This window comes from Papaver somniferum, chromosome 7, assembly GCF_003573695.1.
Source record: "Papaver somniferum cultivar HN1 chromosome 7, ASM357369v1, whole genome shotgun sequence".
Classification (NCBI taxonomy): domain Eukaryota; kingdom Viridiplantae; phylum Streptophyta; class Magnoliopsida; order Ranunculales; family Papaveraceae; genus Papaver; species Papaver somniferum.
In genome coordinates, this window is record NC_039364.1 from 269,830,775 (window position 1) to 269,857,730 (window position 26,956).

Below are 26,956 nucleotides of genomic sequence, written 5' to 3' on the forward strand. Positions count from 1 at the left end.
CAAAAATGTGTCTATCACAAGCCGAAAATGAGTGGCTACGGTTGGGACACAAAGAACTCCTAGCCGTGAAATACACTCCACGGTTGGGTCTTTCCTAACCGTAAGTTGTTATGTATCTACAAAAAAAAAAAACTTAAAAAATTTTCTTGACCTCGGCTAGGAAATCCTCACCGTAACATTAGGGTCCTAGCCGTGACAAAAGTTTTAAGGCCATAATTAACATTTACGGCTTGCTCTTGCAGTTCTCTTAGCCGTTTAATGTTATTGTGGTTGGATTGGGAAGCATTTCCCACGTTAACCTTGACAACGGCTGGGTTTTTTTTTATCATTTCCTAACCATGAGTGTCTGAATGAAAGAAAATTGTTTCTCTATTCTTATGTAATTGTGCAACTTTGGGGTCCAATGAAAAGGAAAAGGCATACATAATTCATAGCATTTCATTGAAACTGAAACGGAATACATATTTCATAGCATAAGCTTTAAAGAAAAGATCATTACATTAAGGGTCTTAATAATAGTGATCGAAATCAACATAAGTACTTTCTTCCAAGACACTATAACAACCATGAAGGTGAAACTTCTTGCCATGGATATCCTCATAATTGGCTTCGGCCATCTCCCACTGAAAAGCAAATCAATTAAAATTTTATGCTATGAAAATAATACTTGAATTATTGAAAAACTTACTCTTTGAGCGCGTGGTATATTGGGATTGTTTTCCATTATGGCTTTCATTTCTTGTTTGAAAGCTTCCAATTATGGAAATAGCTTCTCGGATCTTTTCTTAATGAGTTTCACCGATCTTCCATTATGATTTCCGTCTAACGCCACAAAAACAATAGCATATGGTTCCAAAAACCTTCGAATTCTTCATTTATGTAAATGTTTACATCTTCGTGATGTTTTACTACCGTCATCCACGCTCTAACGATTGCAACATCTTCTTTGGTGGTGTAGCGAGTAACCATGTTTTTCTTTTTTTGTTGGAACAATTATAGGTTGAAAGTTTGCACGAGAGAGATTTTTTGCACAATTAGAGGTTGAAATTTTGTGAACAATAAGGGTCATTTTATAGCAAAGAATAACCCAACGGCTAGTTTTTGGAAAAAATAATCGTTCATCAAAAAGACTCAATGCAATAACTCATTTCCTCTAAAAAGTCAATGCAATAACTCAAGGCAGTCCCAAATGTATGGCCAGGAAACATAGAAATACCAAGACGTTTGGGCTTTCTCGGCTGGGTTTTGACCCTGACCGAGCCGTAATTCTAACTTTGCGGTTGAGATGTATTTAACTCGGCCGGGAATTTTTAGAATTACATCATGGTTGAAACCCCGTCGACAACGTAATACGTCCTGGTTGTTCCATTAATCCTGGACGTAAATCTGGGATTTCGAATGATTGACCTGGAAAATTAAGAATTACGACTTGGTCTTTCCAAGATTCCTACTCGTAAAATATTAACTGAAATGAGTTATTGCATTGATTTTTTCGAGGAAACTAGCCGTTGGGTCATTCCTTGCTATAAAATGACCCTTCTCCAACAAAGAATGTGTGCAAAAACTCTCAAAACTTAAGTGTTGTAACAAAAAAGAAGAAAAATGGCTTCTCGATACACTACCGAAGAAGAAGTTGCAATCGTAAGAGCGTCACTCACGGTGAGAAAACATGACGAAGATCAAGGCATTATCGTGGGAGAAAGTGATAATTCTCAATGGAAACGCGTATCTATGGTCTTTGTTGCCATAGATGGTAATGAAATAGAAGATAAATGAACCAAATAAAGGAAAGTCGAGGTGATCTACCTAGAAATGGAAGTTTTTAAGGGTGCAATTGGAACGGGTGAAGACGATAAGTCTCGACATGCCCTTTTTAAATAGAGTGAGTATGTGCAAAAGTTTCTCATCAAGTAAGTTTTGAATAATATACTAATTTACTTCATCTTGATTTGTTTTATAGGAAGCCTGGGCACTTTCCTGATACAAAGTTATTCATCGCAAAGAATTTGAGCATGAGAAATGTTATTGGATCACGAAAGAGTTTATTGATATTTTCAACAAAGCTTGACTATTTAGTTGTAATACTCTATGTTTTCTTTTTTCCATTTGGGTATAACTATTGAATGTAACGCGACCTAAGTATGTAATGCTAATATTATGAATTGATGAATGCAAGTGAAAAATTTGATGGAATACGACAACAAAATTTACAAAACCAACCAAAATAACAGCTAGGTGAACCAGCCGTAATTATTGGAATCACAACCAACGGTCAGAATATCCTGGCGTAACCAGTTAAATCCCAGCCGAAAAAGGAAATTTCAAACCGTATATGCTTCTGGAAGACTTTTTACGGCTTGTAAATTACACAGACCTAGTCAAAAATTTTGTTTACGGTTTGGTCATAGTCTGTTATCCAAACCGTAAATCTGTATTTTTAGTTTTTCTGGTCAAAACAGTTAGGTCATTTGTGATTAAAACCTGGATGAAAATACTTAAAAAATTTGAAAATATTCATTTTTTTCTTTTAAGAAACTGAACAAACATAAAACTCAATACACCAAAATGGTTTTTCATTCATTGAATCATAAAAGCATACATCTTTCATTACATTGATAGCGTAGATCATAACATTTAAAATAAACCCTTATTCGTATCGTACAAAATCATAGGTAGTATTTTCCAAGATGCGATAGATATCATTTTGTTCAAACTCTTTTTCATGAACTGCCTCATATTGGCGGTGAGCCCTCGACCATTATACAAACAAATATGTTATGTTAGATAGTGCTTTTCAAAACGATTTCTAATGAAACAACTTATTAAAAATCTTACTCTTATAGCGGCCGGCATAATGGGATTGGCTTCCTTCATGGATTTCATTTCTTTTTTGAAAGCTTCGCATTCTACAAGGACTTTCTCGAATCTTTCCTTAACGATTGCCATAGTTCTTGCATTGCGATTTCCATTTAGTGCCACAAAAACTATGAAAACGCGGTTCCAAAAAGAAAGAGATATTTGATCTACGTCAATGTCTAGATCTTCATCATGTTGTCTGACCGTCGCCTATGCTCTAACAATCACGAAATCTTCAAAATATGGGAAGGGGGTTACCATAGCATATTTTTTTTATGGAAAATAGATGAGAATGAATATTAGAGATTATAACTAGAATTTGGGTGAGGAAGAGATGATAAAATGGTCTCCTTTTATAGGGTTTAATGACCTAACGACCACCTTTTTCTTCTTGAAAACTAGTTGTTTAGGTCACCAACCATATTTGTGAAAGTTAAAAAATGCAATAGATGCATTGGTTGAGAGTGTTCATACCAAAAACGGCTGGGTATCCCAGCTGTGTGTTTCTTTTACGGTTGGGTTTGCAGCCGTGATTGAGATACATGGGACTCTGGATAAGTATTCGACCAGGACTTCATATTAACCCAGCTGTAAAACTTTATTACGTCCAGGGTTCTTAAATGTCGAACCGTAAATCCTAACTGCTTGGAAAAGATATTTTCCAGATCATTATTACGGATGAGACGACAATATTTTCCCAACCGTAACTGTAATACCCTATATTTCTATTCACCTTTCAGGATCGGGTTTTACGCTATAGCTAATTACATTGTTAATTTGGGTTGTTATTAAGTCAATTATTTTTCCTTGTCATAAGTTATGACACTTGAGTAAATATTTATAAATCCTTAGAAAATCCTTTTCCTATCATTTAGTTAAAATGTATGATGGAAATAGTCAATTAACTATGTTTTGACAAGTAAATAAATAGGAGGAAAATCAAAGGACATTTAAATTAAAATAAATAGAATGTGTTATTATTATTATTATTATTATGGTAGTATTATTATTTTCATTAGTATGTATAATTATAAAAGGAAATAGAGTAAAGGAAAGGGAAGAGTTATAAAAAAGATTTTTGTTAGAGGGAGAGCAAAAAGAGATCCGAGAAGAGCATAAATCGTGGTTGACTCGTTAACTAGGGCGAGTTCTATATGTTTGCGCGAGTCGGACAGACTTACCCTTGGGAACCACACAAATTAACCCTCTCTGCCTTTCTTCTTTAACCTGTCTTCTTTCTATCACCAGCAACACCTACCTGTATCCTAACCCCTACCCTCTTAAACCTTAATTTCTGGTTTCACCAAAAAAAAGAAAAAAAAAATTGACGCAAAATGGTTTCTTCATATGTTACGAAACCAATTCATTTTAGTTTGGAAAAATCGTGGAAAGCTAGTTATCTTCGTTCGAATGCGATTACAATTGCTGGATCATTACATGTGAACCATATTGCACTAAGATATTAAGATAAGAACTGATGAGAGAGGATGATGGATTTGGTAAAAATGATAGCGATAAGAAAATTCTTCCAATCCTGCTTTTTATTTTCAGTAATCATGAAGAAATCGGAACTTTTGAGACAATGTCCAGTTAAAACAGGGTCGGGCCAATAGTGGAAGCAGGGAAAGCCCCACTTCGGGGCAACAAGGCTCAGGGGGCAACAAAATAGTTGTTCTGCTATTTGGGTTTCTGTTAAAAATAAAAAACAATTAGGGGATTATTCATAATTGTGTTGTATACCGGACGGATATTAAATAGTCAGTGTTAAAATTGAAGTGTTTTACCCATTCCATCAGATAATCATTACCGACGGGATTACAAAAGAAAAAAAAAAAGACAATCAGAGCTTTTAGGATCTTGGAGTGAAGTTGTAAAGGTTTTCTAATTCTCATCTTCAATATCTCATTCTTCTTTTGTATGCTTGTATATGTTCATTCTCTTGATAGTTCGCTATTGTGATTGTTCGATTATTGTAGAAAAAAATGATCGTTGATGTAATTACGGGGCAACAAAAAATTGTACGCTTCAGGGCAAAAACAACTCAGGACCGGCCCTGGTTAAAATTGCTAGGGGAAGAATTACGTTAATGTATATATTGTGAAATCTGATCAAGTTGATACTATGGATCTAAACCTAACTTTATTATCATCAACAAAAAAGATAGCACGACCATAATCTTCACTAGATTTTTTTTCTTTGGTTTATCAATCCTTAGTATTACATAACATGTAAGTGATAATACGAGGATACAGTAAGTTACGTAGGCATTGCAGGTAAGAAGAGAAGTACAAGACGATCGTCGGTCTGCCGGGTTAGGTTAGTTCACATGGATATCGTGTGTAAAGATTATATAAGGATAAGTCTGTCCGACTCACACAAACATATAAAACTCGCCCTAGTTAACGAGTCAATTACGATTTATGCTTTCCTCGGATCTCTTTTTACTCTCCCTCTAACAAAAATCATAAAAAATGAGAAGGAGTTTGAGAACCAAAGGCTAGAAAGAATGAGAAAGAGATGGAGTTTGGATTTGTTTTAGAAAATAAAGCTATGGAGAAACAATAGGAGGTTGTAGCTAAAAATGTAGAATGTGAAACCCTTTCTCATTTGGCGTTTTCTTTGGGTGTTTATTTTGTATGATTTTGTATGGTTGAGTTTTAATAATTTAATTGCATAAATATATATTTTCTAATGATGATCAGGATTTTCCTATTATTATATAACATGATTAGGTATCTCTTGTTAAAATTTGCGAATTTTCCTACGCAAATTCACCATTGAATGTTCCTTGTAATTTGGATTGTGATTTCTGATATTCTGGACAGTTTCGTTTTGATGTGGTTTTGTGTTCTTAGGCATCCTTAATGATGTTAAAATGATTTGAGGTCTTAACAAAAGTTGTAGATAAATGTATTATCTTTCATAATGCTTTAGTTTTGCTTAATTTGAGGCTCATATGAATTTATGGTGAATATTTTGGTAAAATGATGTTATCTGCCTAGATTTTGTAATGAGTTTGTAAAATCAATATCTTTTGATTGAGACGTTAATTTCATGTGAAATTTGGATATATTGTACATGATGGTTTCAGGAATGTTCACTAAAATGTTTAGGTAGATCGGACAAATTTATCATTACGAAACCTATAACGTAAAATTCTGCAGTCAGTGTGTTTGCTTAAATGGTTGAAAGAATTACATCGTTAGTTGGGTTATGAACAAATGGCTTGTTGATGAAGTGGTTTGGAATATCAATATGTATAGTGTATGATAAAATTATTTTATAAATGAATGGATATATTTGTTTGAATGGCGGTGCCCGTATGGAGGATATACGGATAGGTGGGGCACGACCCAAGGATACTCGTGCTACGGTAGTGTGAAGTTATAAATGAATGAATATATTTGTTTGAATGGCGGTCCCCTTACCGAATATAAACGGATAGGTGGGGAACGACCCAAGGATACTCGTGCTACGGTAGTGTAAATTTATAAATGAATGGATATATTTGTTTGAATGGTGGTGCCCGTACCGAGGATACATGGATAGGTGGGGCACTACCCAAGGATATTCGTGCAAGTGAGGTTCGCGGTCCCGTGCCGAGGATACACGGATAGGCGGGGCACGAACCGAGGATACTCGTGCTTTTAAGAGGATTTGATAGATTGTAAGTTTAGTTGATGATTATATACATATATAATTAAATCCTTGAAGTTACACCATATACTCTTGTTGTGCGTATTCTCTTTGATTGGGTGACATGTTTGCTTATATTTTGAGAAAGGGAATGCATTCTATTGATCTGTCATCTCACCCCAATTGACATTCCTTGCAGATTTATGGAAGTTGGAAATGGAAGCTAGAAATGAGTAGCTTAGTGATTGCATTGTTTTCTTGTATTGCTTGAAGTGTAAACTGAATTAAAAAAAAAATTAGTTGAAAATGTTTTGAATGATGTTTAATGTATTCACATGCTTCAATTCATGTATAAAAGTTTCAATTATGTTAGGTATAAAATTAAATTAGCAAGAAACTCCAATATAATTCTAAGAGAATCAACTAGACAGTCAGACTCAATCAATGGAAATATATCTAAGAGTTGTATCTTTGTTTCACAATGTAATCATCAAATCAAACAGATAGAAATCCGCGAGCCTGATTATTATGTGAAAAACCTTGAACGATACCAAAGACCAATGTTCAAGTGTCAATCAATTTATATCAACAACCAAAGGTTGGATTATCTAATTGATTGAACTACGCACAACCTGTGAGTATAATGCGGAAAAGAAATAATACAGACACCAGAAATTTTGTTAATGAGGAAACCGCAAATGCAGAAAAACTCCGGGACCTAGTCCAGAATTGAACACCACACTGTTTTAAGCCTCTAGAAACACTAGCCTACTCCAAGTTAACTTCGTACTGGAATGTAGTTGAGCTCTAACTAATCTCACACTGATCAAGGTACAGTGGCGTTCATTACGCCTCTGAATCCTAGAAGGACTCTACGCACTTGATTTCCTTAGTTGATCTCACCCACAACTAAGAGTTGCTACGACCCAAAGTCGAAGATTTGATAAACCAATTTGTCTCACACATAAAAGTATATTGAATAGATAAATATGTATCCCACAGAAATACCTATGAGTTTTGTTCCGTCTTTTGATAGATCAAGGTGAACATGAACCAATTGATACACCGGACTCATATTTCCGAAGAACAGCCTAGCAATATCAATCACCTCACAATAATCTTAATCGTATGGTAGCGAAACAAGATATTGTGGAATCACAAACGATGAGACGAAGATGTTTGTGAATAATTTTTATCTTGCCTATCGGAGATTAAATCTCGAGCAAATCTTGAAGAATATAGTACTCAATACGATAGAAAACAGCAAGATCAGAACACGCAACTACAGAGAAAATAGTTGGGTCTAGCTTCACAATCCCTATGAAGTATTTAAGTCGTTAACCTATAATGGTTTTAGAAAAACCTAGGTTAAAGGAGAATCAACTTTAGTCGCAACTAGTATCGCATAAGAAGTGTGGGGATTAGGTTTCCCAGTTGCTAGAGTTCTCCCTTATATAGTCTTCAAATCAGGGTTTGCAATCAATGTTACCTTGGTAACAAAGCATTCAATATTCACCGTCAGATGAAAACCTGATTAGACTCAAGCTAATATCTTTCAACTGTTAGATCGAACTTAGCTTGTTACACACAAATGAAAAGTGACTTCATTTAGATATGGGTAACCGTACCTAAACGTGTACACCTTGTTGGCTCAACAATAGTTAACCGAAGTTAGCCATATGAACACTTTCATATCAACCTTGTTCATATTAGCACAATTAGTTCAAATGACTCAAATGATACTACTTCTAGAGTTGTTCAATTGTTTATATTCTCATATAAGTATACAAGACACAGTTGAAGCAAAATCGATTTTGATTCACTCGAATCAATTCATGAACATTATAGCCACGGTTTGCAAAAGATTGCATTCCTTATTATATAAATGTATTAGTTCATGAACAAACTGATTTTAGAACATAACCTACTCAAGTATGCAAACGGTAATGCATACCTAAGTGGCAGAACTAAGTTTGGGTTCGCCAATATGAAAATGGGTACGCATAACTTTCAAACTCAGTTGAATTTCCGGTCATGAACTTACGCTAGTACGCATAAGGGTATGCATACTAAGTTCCCGGACTTTCGCTAAACCAACCAGTACGTATACGAGTATGCATACTATGGTTCCCGGACTTGGAATAACTTGCAATAGTTAGCATACAAGTACGCATACTGTGTTATATCCAATCATAGTTAATTGTTCTAAACTCCCATTTCAATCATTGAAACATTCTTGGAAGACGATGATAGTTGTCTCACACAAACTATTAGCTTCGAAGCAATTTTCAAGTGACCGATAGATCAATACGAAATATTCCGAGTCTACATCAAATGACTGTCTCACACAAATCATGTAAGATGTTACCAGGAGATTCTCACATGATCATCTTTTGACTTTCGTCAAAAATATAAGATGAACTTGGCTAAAGCGGAAGCTTACCAACACATATTTCGAGAAATATGTAAGCGAGTTAAACTCAGCTCGAAATACCAAATGTGTATAATCGAAGTCTATATAGCTATACATATTTTGTCTCAAATATGAGATAGAGTATATAGACTTTTGAGTGATAGATGAGTTCAAGTCTCCACATACTTTTTGTTGATGAAGTTCCACAAGATCCCCTTAGTAGTTCTTCGTCTTCAATCGATGAACGCCGTGAAGTCTAAATCTCAACTACACTTTCTATCCTAATCCGAGACTTTGCTATAAGTAGACTAGAAATCAAGACTTATAGTTTTGGAAACTAAACTTGACAAACAAGTTTGAGATAGCAACGCTTGCGAGTTCGACCGAGCAGTGCTCTAACAATAAGGTTTTCTATACTAGTTTCAGGATAGGTTTCATCAGTTTTTCTTCAAAGTTTTCAAAAAAGTTCATCAAAATCATCATTCTCCTTCTTCTGAATCAAAAACAAAAGAAAAAAAATGATTCTTAATAAATTAATCATTAGATTAGTCTAATCCATTTGGCAAATCATGATTAGTTTACTTAATCATCATAAATATCACTAATCAAATCGAGGGTACATTAGATATTATTGAAAATAGTAGGATAAGGAGTTATAAGAATTACTATTTCATGACCCATCAAGCCCCCAAAACCCCATACATTTTTAATCCCCAATAATAGGATTCATACATTAACCTACAAAAAATCATTTTTGACATAGTCTCGCCTTAGATTTAATGATTTTATGATCAACTAATAACATGTGAATTGGTGATATACGACTTAGATTGGTGTATGTAAGATTTTAAAAGTAAAAAATGTGATAGAGAATGATAATTTGGTGATAACATGGCAAAGTATTATACATGTTGTATAATTCGAGAATTCGTCAAAACGCATACAGGTCATTTTTTAGGATGGAAATTCACAAAATTAAGTCAGAGTTTCAAACGTATTCGGACGATATAGATGGATTCTCAAATTACAAGGGTTCAATTCGCGAATTTACTAATAGTAGGTTTGGTTGAAGGTATAATTCATAGACTATAGGATTCGGTGGATTTACAATTCCTTTGGCTTATTTGGTTGCTGAAATTCTTCGGATTCAAGTTTCCCTTGGGATTTTTAATTCCGCCAAATCATCCATTTTTAGTCTGATTCTTTCTCACTAACATTTCCTGGAAAAGTTAAGAAGGGATCCATAGGCCCATCTCTTGTTTCCATTATTAACTTACATATTCAAAATAATAATTGAAAGTAATTTATTTATCTTTAAAAAAAATAATGATAATGTTGTAGGGCTTGTAGCCCATGGATGTGCGGCCAAATATATTATGTAGGGTCTTCTTCCTACTTGTATATAAAGGTATATATGGATGTAACACACTTGATTTCTAATCTAATAAAAACTTTCTCTGCCTCTTTATCTTCTCTATATTTCCACCGCAAAACGTTATCAGCAAGATCCTCTAACCGAGCAGCGATTTTTTTTCGTGATCAACTGTGCTCATGGGAAGCAAGAGCTCAGCCGTTGAATTAATTTTTAGTTGGATATTTTCTTCTCAATCAAGTGGAATAAGATTGGATCATTGGAGCCTGGATTGTAATGAGTTTCTCCTCGATCGTGTCAATCATGGAAGATATCTCAAGATTAGGTACTATTCTGACCGCGTGAGAGAATCTGCCCGCTGGTGATCCCGTTTCGAGGAGAAAGGAAATCTGGAATAACAAATCCCGTCCCAGATCAATCTATCTGATTCTGAACTATTCCGACCCAGCTCTGTCCGATTTGTTCCAACCAGGCCCGAACGTATCTTGTTTCGTTTTGGTGGTTGGTCCTGCACGGCTGCATGGGCTCATGTTCTGTGTATGTTTAGATGGAACCAAAATATGAGGTATGTAACTAACGCGGTTTTTTACATTGAATATTTGTTAGGCTTATTCACCTATTTTTAGAACATGTCTAGTTCTGTTTTTTCCTTAAGATAAGCCCGTATTATATAGACAGTCAATTTAAATTATGATTGCTGATCTCGACCATTAAGAATTTTGGTTTTATTGTTATTTTGTTCATTTGAAATAATATTGGCTATGGTTGAATGATGTTTATCTTTTATTCAATTGGTTGTACCAACTCGATTCAAATATATTTATTTGGGGTTTAAAAGTACTTGAGCACCATTATTGTGTACTTGATATTTTCTGCCCAAATTTGAATGTTCAGTGGGATGTAATCCGCTTGATCGACTATTAAAGAGTCGGTCGTTTCAAAAGATGCGTTCAAATAAAATCATATGTATTCCAATTTTTTGTGGAAGAACTCACAAAAGATTATATGAGTCAGAAAATTTCCATTTATTTATTTCATCCATGATATTAACGAACCAGTACATGTTGAAGTATGACAACAAGAGAACTATCTTTAGTTATATATTCAACCTAAAGTAAGTTGTTGACATGTGTAGTGAGATTCTCTTGGCCTATTGATATAAAGAAATTTCTCAAATTAAGCTGAAAGTAGCAAAAATTAAAAATGGAAAGAACCTCGAAGTAATGAGGGTTATACGTACCGACTCATATAAATCATGTGAAAAGGGACATAAGTATCATGATACAAAGATGTACTTTTGTCTTTGGTAGTAATAATACAAATACACAAGTATCAACCGAGTATGGGATCAGCTAAAATGTAATTGTAGCTCCCATCATAAATGAAAGAGTTGGAAATGCACCTGATCATAGGTATTGTTATATACAATGTAATGTGTGTATCATAGTAGCAACCAATTTTCACATCAACTTTGATGGCAACAAAAACTTTCCCTGGCCAATCGACTATCTTATCGAGCGCAGCACTGCTCATTTTTTTTCAAGATAGAACAACGACGTCGCAAAATCTCTAGATGTACCAAGAGATAAGCACACCTTGTTAAATTCCCAAGTAATCCGTGCAAATGGATATCATGTGGAACATCAAAATGATGAGAATGTAATTGATTGCATCTTTTATAGTCTCTAATATATTTGGAAGGAAATATATTTTAGAGAAACTAATGAGTCAATCTAGTGCAATGTAATTCACTATAATATTTGGATTATTGAAACCATATTGACTCCAACTATGAAATGTTGGAAACTGACTCATACAGGCTTTGGGTATAACCATAAAGAAACTTTGGTTGTGAAATGATGATTGTTTTGAAAGAACTCATACAAATATCACTTTATTTGAGTGAACGAAAATGGGAAAAATATTGACAGAATGCAAAGTGACGGCATATCTCTCAATAAGTGTTCTCTAAATTACTAGATGCACAACCCCCTTCCCATTATGCTTTTAGGTAAGAAAGCATATCACTCATTTTTACAAAGTCTTCAGTAAAACAGGATTGAGACCATCCTAAGATGCAAATTGTAAAAATTCCATATTACAAAGAAAACAAGGTGAAATTTAGAAAAATATTCATGCAGAATGCGGACCATTAAAGTGACTGATGGATCTGGTGAATGTTTTGACATTTTGGACTAGTTATAGTTCCCAAGAAATTTGCGTTTTGAAAACTCCTAGTACATATTACGTACACAATGCAAAGTGCAAAGGCTAACCACCCTTGTTAATGCTAGAGAATTTACATCAAAAGGACTTGATGAATATTGCATGTTTAATAGGATCAATATAGAGCATCTTATACCCAATGGTCTCGCAGAGGCTACCATCAAAGGTTACAGATGGTGTCTAAGGAATAGGTTATGCCTACCAACCTATCTTTTATTGCTTTGGGGATATGCAATATTACACGCATCTTACTTAATTCGTTTTTAAAACCCAATATTAGTCAACCTTTTTTGTGTACCAGTTGGTACCTGGATTTAAGCCTGACATTCGTGTTCTTACGCATTTTTTGTACAATATATGTGCCATTACGACTCCACATCGTACTATAATGGGTCTTCAATATTGTTAAGTAGTCATGTTGGAAATGAGTTCCCAACAATTATCCGCATTTTTAAAACCTTTGGCAGGAGATCTCTTACCGCTAGATTTGCGGGTTATGAAATAAGACGCTCTTCCCGTCGTTAGGGGGAGATAAGAAAAAGTATTTTCTAAGGGAACGACAGGAATTGTCGTGGTGTGTTCCCACTGTGTCTCATATATATTCTTGTACTGACAAATGTAAATGTGAAGTGATAAAGAATATTCGATTTTCAGAATGTACACTGATGTTGCTAAAGTGATGAGATCACACATACTAACTGCAAAACTACCTGCAAAGTTACGAATCCTCAAAACGGGATATACACCATAGACTAAGGTGTAGCAACTACACTCAGTGGAAGTGTGGTTGAGGCCGTGGATCCATAAAGGAAGTTGGAGAGACCATTTGGTTCGATCAATCCTCACCTAGAAAGGAAGTAGGTGAGTAAGGCACAACTTATTTATATCATCAGAAATCATCTCATAAGATTGTCTCTGAATATGTCCATGAATCAAACTGGAGGATGCTCCGAAGTTTTAAATGATTCTAGAGAACAATGAAATCTCGACAGATTATGAGAATGCACATGAGTCAATGGAAGGATCATGCGTGCACAATGATGATATAATCCATAAATAGTTGCTCCAGAAGTAGAGCACAATGAGATCAAACCATGCTTTATTTTGATTAATTTCAAATAAATGGCATATTTGGCCTAAGCAATCCAGATAGAACTTAGTTCTTTGAAAAATATACAGGTATTTGGTGTGGTAGTGCTAACCAACCAAGTGTAAAGCCTATTTGGACATACATGATTAATTTGTCACAAAGCATAATGAGAAGAAAGCAGTCTTAAAGTATTAAGAATCACCTTGTGGCGCGAGATTTCTCACAAACCCATGGATCGCTTACTCTTTTGAACATCATAATGTTCAGTTAATTAGTTTGCTTGGTAGTTTCAAAAGAACTTGAAACATAGTAGGTGTGGTTATATCTCTGGAGATTTAGGATCAAAGATATTTTCAAAAGTGCATGATGGCCTTTTGCTTCCCAAGTCGAATGACTCTAAACCACGGAGTGTGTTTGCAGTTACACTGGAACACTCACTTATTGATTTAAACAATCGGGCGGATGTGGTATACCCGTCTAAGTGACTATTTGATTGGGAAGGGATAAAAAAGTAAGGTTTCGTGCCATGCGTATTAAATAAGTTCCTGATTCAGTATTATAGCTATCTATGTCGATGGTATGGACATGATAAGTACTCTTAATGGAATAAGAAATCTTACAAGTTATTTAAAATCTGATTTGAGATGAAAATCCCTGGAAATCTCGATCTTATCTATGTCCTAAACTAGATGACCGAGCTTGTGGTATATTATTCCACCAGTTTGCATATGTCCATTTCCAGGAAAATTAACAAGGACGTGCATGCTGCTAGCACTCCCACGATTAGTCGAGTTTCAAATGTACATAAATGACCAATTCGTCTAAAGGAAGATGACGAAGTTGGGTCGAGAGATGAACTTTCCTTATCCAAGTATAATAGACGCATTATTGTACTTAGCATGCTATACTCGACCAAATGTTACATCCTCAATGAACTTGTTAGCTAGCTAGATATAGCTCAGCGCTAACGCAGCGTCATTGGAATGGTATAGTGAATGTAATCATGTGCTTAAAAGTAACCATTGACATAAATTTGTATTTATCCATGCAAAGACATAAAACGGAATGCTAACGAAAGTGCAATCCAAAGGTTGTTGATTATAAATGAACAATGATCTCTTCTCCAACAAAAGTAATCAGGGGGAGATATGGTAGACTATTTTCTAAGTCATTACCGATATTCAGTTTTAAAAAGTACATGACTAAAGGAAATGTCAGGAACAACTCTGAAAGTAATCAGGGGGAGATGCCGACATCAGGGGGAGGATCCAAGGATATGATGTCGACATAATTTACTTTGAAATTGAAGTTGTGTTGTACTTTTTTCCCTTCAATCGAGAATAGTTTTTCCCAAAGGGTTTTTGTTACTCGACAAGGTTTTTAGCGAGACAATACTAAAAGCATCAAGTATGTTGAACGTTGAAGACATAAAGATCGCGTCGATATTATTGAAAATATCTGAATCAAAGAAATGAAATCTGTTAAGCAACGTAACTTCCAGAATCAACAACATGGGTCTTATAAACATTCAAGTCACCAAAGTAAAGTGTGATAAACTCCTTTTGATTGTATTAGATTAATGAAAATTGTCTAACATCAGGGGGAGCACTAATGGTGTGTTGAACTATTTTCCTTCACCGAGGTTGCTTTTTCCCACAAGGTTTTGTTACTCGGAAAGTTTTTTAATGAGACAACAACAAACACTGGGAAGTAATTTCCCAACTAAGGCTATTGTTTTTCCCACGAGGATTTTCCTCCTTAGGATTTGTGAAGCAATTAGTCAACTTCAACCGAACAAAGTGATTACCTGCAACTGATCACATTTACTTGCATCTGTCACGTTGTACTCTTTTCCCTTCGTCAAGGTTTTTCCCCAATGGGTTTTCTTTGTCAAGGTTTTAATGAGGCAACATATTCGAGTCCATCTATGTTCTAAGTTTACTTAATATTGTACTCTTTTTCTTTAGCTCAGGTTTTGTCCCTCTGGGATTTTCCTGGCGAAGTTTTAAGGAGGCGATTAACTTAGACTCGTCGATCTTTGAAAATCGTATTACATGTGATGAACTACATGTAAAGTACGTGACAACATGTGAAGTACTACATTTGAAGAGTTTTACCAAGGTTTTATCCCACTGGGGTTTCCCTTGTCAAATTTTTAATGAGGCAATTGATTTCGGCACAAGTCATCAAGCAGAGGACGACATTTGAAGAACTATATTCAAAGCACTAAACGTGAAGCCCCGCATATGAAGTTCTACTAGACCGCACAAGGGGGAGTGTTGTAGGGCTTGTAGCCCATGGATGTGCGGCCTAATATATTATCCAGGGTCTCTTTCCTACTTGTATATAAATGTATATATGGATGTAACACATTTGATTTCTAATCTAATAGAAACTTTCTCTGCCTCTTTATCTTCTCTATATTTCCACCGCAAAAGATAATATTATTTTGTTTATCTTCAAAAATATGGTTAGTCATTCAAAAGGCGGTCAGTGCCCAACTAGTGACCAAACTCCCGATAAACTTCTTGTAAATATGTATCTACAACTATAAATCTTGATTTTCATCTAAAGAATCTTCATTAAAAAAAATCTTCAAAAATAATTTATTTATCTTTAAAAGATTAAAACATAAACAAAAATAATTTTATTTAGCTTCGGAAAGATAAATAAATAAAAATAATCATATGTATCTTCAAAAAGAAAAACAACTTATGATCGTCTTTAAGGAAAAAACAATATGTACATAAAAATTTACACAAATTTTTAAAGCATCTAGCGGTAGCCAAATTGTGTACAAGACTTTAAACATGGAATTAATGCAAATCAGAGGATTTTTTGTTACCAGATGCACCTCTCACATAGTTGCAAAAGTTTTAAATCCATGGTTGGTGGCGCTCCAATTACCTGAGCCGGTTAAGCGTTTCTAGAAGTTACCCGCAGGGAATAACACGTCTTCCTTGTCCGCGTCAACATTTTGCCTCGTCATTATTTACAGTCGTCGCCACCCAAAGTCTCGACGACAGCATATATATATAGTATAACGCCATTTCGTTTCTTCTCGTAACTCCATTTCCATCTCTCTCTACAGCACTCTCTTTCTCTACAGTGTGAAACTTAACCATTAAGGGAAAAAAATGTTGTGTTCTAAAAATATCGTTCTCTTTAACCTAATCTTCTTTACCGTTGCCCTAGGAGGGGTTACCAGTCAAAAAAGTTGTGCTAGTGTCCAGTGCAGCGTTCCCGGAAATGAACCAGAAATCACCTACCCGTTCGGAAATAAAGATCTTCAAGGTGTAGGATGTGGTTTCCCGGGTTTTGATATCACTTGCGATATTCATGACCATACAGTATTGAAACTACCACAATCTGGAGAATTCCTTGTTAGGAAAATTGATTATGCTAAGAAAGAGATTCGACTTTATGACGAGAAGAATTGCCTTGCTCAGCGTCTTCAACGGAAAAGTATAAGTACGGATCTATCACCTTTCAAGGCTTATGCTTATAAGAAGTATCACTTCTTCAGTTGTCCCACATCAGTAACCAGAAGTAATCCAGATGTTGGTACCATTGCGATAATTCCTTGTTTAAGTAACGCAACCAACTCTGTACTGGTGACGGTTTCTTTGGGCAGCGATGTTGATAGCTATACTGCAAAAGTACTGATTGCCGGAGGTTGTGAGATATGTGCTTCTGTTACGATTCCTATTCCGTTCACAGCTATAACTAAGATCTCCTCTTATGATTTTAGAATCGATGATCTTTACCTTACATGGGTCGAACCTGAAAAATCCGAGGACAGTACAAAAGGTAATTAAACTGCTTCTTAATCAATTTTCTTCATGTTCTACTTCTAGTACATCTGAGTATTTAACCGATCCATTGACTTAGGAAATCTGTTTGTTTCAGGCACTGATGATATTAAAGGAGGAGAAGGGAAAAAATCTAAAGGAAAACTAGTTAGGATGATAGTTGGGATAATTGTTGGTCTGGCCGGCCTTGTTGGTCTCACCGCGCTGACAATAAAGATAGTCAATAATTGTAACAGTAATAATATTAATGGTAATAATAATACTATTACCAACATTAATAATACTATTATTGCTGATAGGAAAAAGAAAAATACTCGGTTAGAGACTTAGAAATCTAATATTGAGAGAGATATCTGGGTGATTTTAATTAATTATTTTGATTATAGCTGAGTGATTTTATTTATACTGCTGAGTGATCTTTTGCTTCCCTTATGTACCTCTGTATTAAAGATAGAAAATGTCTGTAATTATGTTTTAAATAGGTTGGTGGTGATATATGAATTGGTGGGTTAATTAATGGACTTAAATTTTGTCTTTTTGATTTCATCAAAACCAAAAGTTGTTTATACTTATAGAGCAAGGATTTACTTTCAGTCAAACATCTTAGTGGGAAGGTAGAATATCCAACGGAACGCGAAAACGTAAAATATCTTCTCTAAATTTGTTTGTGTACTTACAGCGTCCACAGTGGCGCGAGTATAACCAAAGACCAAAGACCGAAAAAAAGATCAATTTTGGGTTTAGTCCGTCATGTGGCGTAGTGGGAAAAGAGTATATTTGGTCGCGCGTTGATAAACATTACGCCTGGGATCAGGCGTTGGTAAAAATAACGCTCGAGTGGGGCGTTGGTAAAGATAACGCCCGAGTGGGGCGTTGGTATAGTATACGCTTCAGAAACAAAAAAAAAAAAAAAAAAAATGGGGCGGAGGTATAAAGCCCGCCCCATGAAAATTTCATAAATTGTGAAGTTGAAAATGGAGTGGGGCGTTAAGTATATGAACGCCCCATTTCGCGCGTTAAGTTTATGAACGCCCCATCGGACGTACATTTAACCAACGCCCTGTTTCAGGCGTACATTATATCAACGCCCCTTGTGTAGCGGACATTATATCAACGCCCGATGAATGGCGGAGATTATATCAACGCCCGATGTGTAGCGGAGATTATATCAACGCCCGACTATATTTGGATTTGGTCTTGATCGCAGACCAAATTTGGTCTGGATTTTACTCTTTGATCAAATTTTGATCGATGGTCCGTCCCACTACGCCAGCCCACTCGACTGAAAATTTGGGTTTACTCGTCCACATTAGGACTTAGCTTAAGATGTTCCCATTACGAAGTTGATAAAATTTCTCATCAGTCAATGAATCGCATATACAATTCCGATTCTAATTCTAATCGCCACTTAAAAAAGAAAAAGAAAGAAAAAGATGGTGTCTTTTCTTTCTTTCTTTTTTCTTCTTGGAAAATCACTAATAATTATGTGAGGATCATGTAACAGAGGGGTTTTCCAAACCCCTTTGAAACCCTATATACCACCCAATGATATTTCCGATGACGTGGGATCATAATTTGCCCTATATTTTCTTCGTCAGAGAAAACATGGTCTCAACTAAGATTTATAGGAGTATTTTATAGATTCATCGCCTTTTAGGGTGCTCCTCATTTAGGAGAGGAAAATGTTGCTATTGCTAATGTTGCGTCAGGAGAAAATTAATTAACTCAATCTTTATTAATGAATTCTGTTGAAGTATCATGGATGCACTTCTCGACTGACAATTTCCCACATTGGCAACCAATGTGATTAAATACTTACTGGTCATCAGCCACCCCTCTTCTTTGGGAAGTAAGCTCACTGAGACGCAAGTATCCCACCGGACCTGTTATTACTGTTTTCTTGTACTTTGTAGTGCATCTATCCAATTACGGTCAGCGGTAGAAGGGTACCTGTGTCACTACTGTCAGATTTTTTTTTTTAAGCAAGTACCAAAATCAGGTGAGATCTAGCTAATCCAATGTGAACACAAAGATCATTGTCATCGGAGTGTTCACAAATAATGCGCGCAGACTCATGACAATATAGTAAATAGACTGCGCCTGAGGGAATGAATCGGTTATGTTGAATCCTTGACTCAGAGTCCTAAAACTCTTCCTCGTCTCATCAACTACAATCATTTATCTTAATTCGCATAATAAGATAAATAATGGATGAAGTATAAAACGTACGAACATGATGTACCATAAATATCGAATCGAATATGCAAAGTATAAATGCATGAATATAGATGAAACGATTAACTTATATGATTCAGCACTCAGATCTCTGTCTGCGGGTTTGGGTTTTTCATTATATGTACGATGGTTACAGAAATAGTCGAATGACTTTGAGATCAACATAGGTCTGCTTAGCAGGAGGAGTTTCACTTACACTCTCTGTCTCTCTCCTATTCTCCTCTCAATATTCTCGGATCCCCCTCTTCACTTGGGAGAGAATGGTATTTATAGGGTGGTTACGTGGGGTCCACTTCTGAAGCCCGTTATAATTTTATCCTCTTGTGTCTTGTGCCGCTGACGCAGAAGTCTTCGTGTTCTCGGTTCTCTCTGCGTGTTCTGTTTGAATAGGCAGTGCTATCTGCGCTTCCTCCACAGGCTGACTGACACGTATGTTGTTTGAGGGTATTTAATGCGGGTAGTTGAGATGTCTGTCCGCGGTAGACAGTTGTCCTCTGCCCCTGTCTTGTCTGCGTCAGTTAGACTATCCCCAGCCGTAGATCTTAGATCTTTCTGAGGATAGGATAAAGTGACTCTTGGGTTATCCTCCAGTGCTTCGCAGTGTTCTAGTGTTTCTGTCTCCTCGATCCTCTACCGTTGGATCTGGTGGGTGGCGACGCTATCTTGACAAGACGCGTCTCTTGGCTGTCCATGTGTGATATCATATCTTGATGCTCTCAGCCGCATGTCCTCCACGTGTGTCTTTGTGGACACGTGGCGGAAAATGAAATGTGTACCTACAATTTGCCCATTTTCCTCCTACTGGGCGGTTAGTCGAAGTGGGAAGAAAAACGTGTTACTCTCTTCATCTTCTCTTTATTATTTTCCTAGATTTTAGGGCACGTTCCCCACTATTTGCAATAACTTCTTCTTGGGTAGTGGGGAAAAACGTGTTACTCTCTTTATCTTCTCTTTATTATTTTCCTAGATTTTAGGGCACGTTCCCCACTATTTGCAATAACTTCTTTTTGGGTAGTGGGGCGGTTTTATTTCTCTTTGCATATATATATATGAGAAAGAATGTGAAAATTCTCTAGTCATAAATTTCATTCCTTCTCTTTCCTCAGAACTTTTATTTTTTGTTCTCTGCTTTTGTATCCTTGTTATTAATTGATGCTGCTGCTACTGTTGTTCCTCAAAGCTTTCTGCTGCTGCTGTTTGTTGTTCCTCAAAGCTTTCTGCTGCTGCTGTTGTTGTTCCTCAAAGCTTTCTGTTGTTGTTGTTGTTGTTCCTCGAAGCTTTATGCTGCTGTTGTTATTCGTCGAGGCTTTCTTCCTGATTTTTCATTTATAGGTAAGTGGTTTTACTGTGTTTGATTATCTTTTGATGAAAAATATATTCGTTTTCTGATGTTGCTATATGTGTTTGTGATGAAGAACACACATATATATATATATATATATATATATATATATGTGTGTGTATGATTGCCCATGTTCGTTATTACAAAAAGTAATGATTTCTTCCTTCGTGTATGCTTGCCCCTATTTGTTATTTACCCTTTTTATTTAGGGTTTGTTCTTATTTTCCATCTGGTTCATGATTATGAAGAACTATATGAAATTGGGTTTTTTGATTTTCGTTTTGTCTTCGCGGAAATCTGAAACTTGTTTGTGTATTACGCAGACATGGTTGATCGTCCGCAGGTTTCTTATCAAACTCCACCGCCGAGTCCGCGTAGATATCATGATGTTTCTCCGCCTGGTGGAGGTTCGTCTAAGTCTTCCCAAGGTGATGCCCGGGTTCATAGGGTTTCGTCTTCTTCTGGTCAGAGGTACTCATTTTCTAAGAAGGGTGAGTCGCAGAGAGGGAATACGCAGAAAGGGGACCGGCCAAAAGAGGCTCCTGGTTCCCGGTATGCTATTTCTCGTCCCTTTGTTAATCCGCGTGATGATCCCAAGAAAACGCGGGATGTCCCGCCTCTTCGGTTAGTGGCGCCTCCTTCCGCGTCTCAGCAACATCCTTTACCTCCCCCTCCAGTGTCTCAACCCAAGGGGAGGTCTTCGAAAAAAGTGGTTTCGAAGACTGAGGCATCTAAGGTTCTTCCTAAGAGAAAAGCTTCCGATAGAAATCCATCGAAGGATTCTGCGCCTGATCCCGCGGAGGAGGAAGATATTTCTCAGGAAATACGCAGCGCCGCTGTTGGGGAGAAGAAAGTGACTTTCAAACATATTGATCTGGAGGTTTTTAAGGAAAAGCATGGTCTTCAGCTATTCGATATTCGTTTTTACGCTGCTGATGATGATATTACTTATGAGATGATATCAACGTATAACTTTGATGAATTTCATCTGGTGACCACGGTGGGGGCCTTTGAAGCGGGTCTTATGTTGCCTTTGTACAAGTCTGGGGATTCCTTTTGTTATGATGTGCTGGCTGGTCGAGAGGGGTCTTCGAAGAACACTCACTGTCGCTCTATTTCCCAACTTCATGGGAATTATCTTCATGCACCGAGGGAGTGTTATCTTCGGAGCAAAGGAGAGACAATGATGACCCTTTATGTTCCCAAACCTGAAGAAAGGGAGTGGTATACGCCTGGGAATTTTAACAAGTCTTTTGGTGACTATGTTAACAGTAGGAATCGTAAACCGTGGAGTGTGAGTCTTCGTAATATTGCCGCTCCGCGTGGTGAAATCTGTCTTCTGAGTGAAGTAAGTGGTGCTAAGGTGAAGTACGTCCCGGGTACAGAGAATTCTACTAACAAATTGGTGTTTCCTACTCGTGAGCGGATCAAGCGTGATCATGACTATGAGTGGCACGCGACTGTTATTGAGGTTGTTGGTCCCTGGGCTTGGGGGTGGGTTCCAGGTCCGCAAGGATGGCGTCCTATCGCAGATAGCCAGATACGTGAGGCTCCTCCTGCTCGTTATGGGAATTTTCGTCCTTGGCACTTAAATTTTGAGGGCATGAATTTCCAATATGCCCTCGATGTTGTTGATGGAGATGACGAAGAGAGTTCCGATGTTTATTTTCAGACGAAGAATATTGCGGTTGTCAAGGTAAGATTTCCATATGCCTTGTCCTACTTTAGTTAAGGCAGTTTTAATTCTTTTCAAAGCCAGTGATTTTTATTTCTATATGCCTTGTCTTTTTAGGTGACGAAGAAGAGGAGGATAAATCCCAAGCAGTCCATCACCGCAACAATCGAGGAGGCGGAGGTTCATGAAGAAGTTAACAGTCCTATGACTGAGCTTGGAGGGGATGAAGATATGTCTGATAGGGAGGAGCGTATTGATACATCCCTTCCAGGTCATGATGATGAAGAATTTGTTGAAGGGAATACTACCGCTGGTGGCAGCGTATTGGTGGTGAAATTAATCCCGCAGGTGGCCATGATGCTGGTGCCGAAGCTAATCCCGCGGGTTGCAGCGATGCTAGTGATGATAGCATTGCCCTTGGTGATCATGGTGTTGGTGGTGAAATTCCCGCTGCGTCCCAGGAGTTTTCCTTTGGCCGGATTTACTCTGCGGGAAATAGTTTCGATATAAACGCTGCCCTGGGACTGGCTTCTGAGTTTAACCTGCTTTCCCCAAACGATGATTGGGATGTGCTTGGTAACTCTAGCAAGGCGGATGGAAAGGGCGATGGAGTCGTGAATGCTAGTGATATTCCAGAGGGGAGCGGTGCTAGAGATCTTCTAGATTTGGATGCGGGAGTAGCCTCGAAATCTCCGGGCGCTAAGTTCACGGACACGGGTGGGGCCTCGGTTGGGTCTTCTGGAGATGATTTTCCTCAGTCATTGATCCTTGAGGGTGATGATTCCATCTTAGCTTGGTTCAAAAAGAAGAATTTGATGTTCGTGCCCAATCCATCTCTTGTGGTGGAGGGTGAGAAGAAATCGGATGCCTATACCTATAAGATGATGCAATTGTCTCCTGAGGACCAGGTCGCAGAAGCGTGGGATAAGAATATTCGGGCCTTGGAGGCTGCTCTAGTGATCGACGCTCCCTCGACTGTTGCTGATATGATGGCCTTGGATGATGGGTATCAGTATGAATTTCCCCAACAGCGGATGTTAGAAGTGAGTTCTCTTATCATTTCGCCTTGTATCAATATTTAGCAATTTTAGAGTCTGGGTGTTCTAATTTCTGATTCGCAGATGATGAGGAGTGAGCATTGCAACCACATGTTGTACCAGTTTTTTAAGGCCAAATCCCTCAAGTTGGAAGCTAAGCTTCGTCTTCGGGAAGAGGAGCTTACCGCGGCTGAGACTGTTATCTCTGATAGGGATAGGGAGATAGGTGAGTTGAAGAGTCTCCTCAAGGCTAAGGAGAAACAAGGCAAGGAGGAGGAGAAGCTTCGCTTGGAACTTGCTATGGCTCGTAGTGAGTTGGAAGAGGCTAAGAAGAATTCTTTGGATGTTATAGGTTCGATTATCTGTTTTCTCTTCCTTGTTGTTGTCCTTTACTGTAATTAGTGTTCTGTCTGAGTCTCCCCCCCCCCCCCCCCCCCCCCCCCCCACCACCCTATCTTCAGTGGATGGAGTTCCCGAGTTGGTATGGCTTCGGAATGAGCGGCAACGTCAGAAATCTCGCATCGCAGAGTTGGTAGAGAAGATAAAGAGCGAGGCTGATAAGTGGAATGCTCGTGCCGATGAACATAATGCTCTGGCAGAGGAGTGGCGGGGAAGATGAGTCCAAATGGTTGATATGTAGAACCAATATAATAATGATCGTTGTTTGTTTAATGGAGCATTGTTGTGGACGCGTGACAATCTTCGTGAATCCCGAGAACAGGTCTCATCTTTAAAAGCTATAATCAATCTCTTGGAAGAATAATTGCGTCAAGATCGTTCTTCTCAGTCTTCTGATGTTAGAGATTACATTCAGCGTCTTGCTAGGGAGAGAGATGACGCTGGGGCTGAGGCTGGCGCTCTTAGTTAAGCTTTAGCTGCGTCTAGGGCCGATGTGGTACGCCAAGCTGAGTCTGAGAGGAATATTGAAGTAAATATGTATCGGCTTAACAAGGGTCTGGAGGAATTAAACAACGAAGTCAACCATCTTCGTCATTTGTATTCAATGAAACAGGTAGAATTAGATGCGAGTCAGTACGCTCTTTTAACCCTTCAAGCGGATTATAAGAAGTTGTCAGATGAGTATGACTTTCTTGATGAAGCCCGTGATGCTGTTGTTAACGAATATGAAATAGTTTCGGCGAGAGTCGAAGGTATATGCTTATAATATCGAGTGTTATTCTGTAATTTCCTGGACCTAACCATCTGTATTTTTATTTTTTTTGCAGAGCTCCAGGGACAGCTTCGCACTGCAAATGAAAAGTTTGCGAAGGCTCAATCTAAATTAGCGCATCAGGAAATCCAGATTAGTCATCACAAGAGTTTAGCTACAGCAAGGGACGAGGCTTCCCAAGCCGCTTCGAAGGAAGTGAGTCGCCTTTCCTCGTTGTTGTCGAAGGCTGAGATGATGAATATTGTTATTACATACAATGCACGCTGTCAACTAGTGGAAGAGACTAACAAGATTCTGGACAGCATCGATGTTAAGACCGAGCATGGCCTTATCAAGGACTATCCGCTCCGTGAGAAACCCCCGCCTCCTATGTCTGGTTCTTCAGGGCCTTCCTCAGGTGGGAGCGTACCTTCATCGCAAAAGGGGAAGACTGCTAATCCTGCTGGTGGGGTTGAACTATCTAATTAGATTATTGTTGAAAGTTGATCTTCGTTGATTATAAGGCTTCGTGAGATTCCTTTTGTATTTTCTTGTTCCCGCGTATCATTGTTAAGCCTGTAATCAACTTTTAATGAATTGACCATCGTTTTAATTTTTATCTGTGTTGTCTGAATTCCTTTTAAGTATTGTTATGGTTAATTTGGAATATAATTGAATGTAATCAAGGATAGCGAAGTGTTTGAGTGCGAAACAGAAGATATGTGTATCTTCGTGAACGTCTTGAGACCTGTCACCCCGCTGGCTAATCCTGGGCCAGAGGATTCTCATACGGTGGGGGTCGGGGCAGCGTTCTAGGATATGAGTTGTTTGGAATGTACATTCACTCCGTCAACCCGCTTCCATAAGATTGGTTGGGCATCTCTTTCTGATGGATGCCTTCCCCATGGTCCTACACTTATAGACGCTGATAGGGGAGCCCCGAGAGATTGTAGGTGACTACTTTCCCCAAGTAAAATAAAACAACAATTAACACAAGTATTTACGTGGTTCGACAGCAGAGTGTCTACGTCCACGGGTGAGAAAGTGTCTATTTAGTTTGTTGAGTTACACTTGGAAGAATTCCATTGATGAAACCTATGAGGTAGTAAATAGCAAAAAAATAGGAGAATGAAGTATTGTCGTGGAGGTCATTTCTCTATATTTACAGGTTTAGGGTTCTCGTGAGGTGTTGTATTTACACGCGGTCGTCTTGTTACTATGTTGCTCCATGTATTTTGAATATTTTTTTGCCGAAAGTTTGCTTGATTGATAGGTTGAGGTTTGCTACTCCTCTCTCAGAGATAGAAACATGTCGATCGCAAGCGTCGTTTTCTTCTTCTGGTGCTCTTCACGCAGATGCAGGTCTGCGTTGCTTTCTACGGGTAGTATGGCTTGAGATATTTTGCATTCCATGGGTGTCTGAGGATCTCCCCGTTTAGGTTGCATAGATAATAAGATCCATTTCCTGCAACATCATGTATGACGAAGGGTCCCCCCCATGTTGGTGCTAATTTTCCCCACTTCTTTTCTCGTTGGTATTGGGGAATGGTCCTCAGCACATATTGCCCTTCTACGAAATTTCTAAGCTTAACCCTCTTATTTACTCCCTTGCTAGTTTCCTTTGATAGTTTTCCATTTTTTGTAGTGCTGCCTCCCTCCTCTCTTCTAGATCATCCAACTTTCCAACATCATGTCCGCTGTGAGGTTCTTCTCCCATGCTTCAGTCTTCGTAGTTGGCATGATTATTTCTGTTGGGATAATAGCTTCGGCTCCATAGGTGAGTAAGAATGGGGATTCTCCCGTGGCTGATCTTCGAGTTGTCCTATAAGCCCACAAAACGTTGTGTAGTTGCTCGCACCAACGCTTCTTGTATTCGTCTAACTGCTTTTTGAGGATGAGTGCGAGGGTTTTGTTTGTGGCTTCTGCCTGACCATATTTGAGGGTAAATTGGTGTTGACTTGTTCTTTCGAATTTTGAAAGTATCGAAGAGTAAGTCGATGTTTTTTCCCTGGAATTGCTTGCCATTGTCAGATACAATCTCAGCTGGTATGCCAAACCTGCAAATGATGTTTTGAAAGATGAATGTGAAGACATCTGCGTCTCGGATCCTTG

At 37.8% G+C, this 26,956-nt stretch overlaps 1 protein-coding gene across 1 annotated transcript; it reads left to right on the forward strand.

Moving 5' to 3' along the window:
- Positions 1 to 16,730: 16,730 nt before the first annotated feature.
- LOC113296601 (putative RING-H2 finger protein ATL21A) lies at positions 16,731 to 17,735 on the forward strand. The gene is made up of 2 exons (XM_026544902.1): positions 16,731 to 17,403; positions 17,503 to 17,735. The coding sequence occupies exons 1-2, from the start codon at positions 16,731 to 16,733 to the stop codon at positions 17,733 to 17,735; spliced, it is 906 nt and encodes a 301-aa protein (XP_026400687.1).
- Positions 17,736 to 26,956: the final 9,221 nt, after the last annotated feature.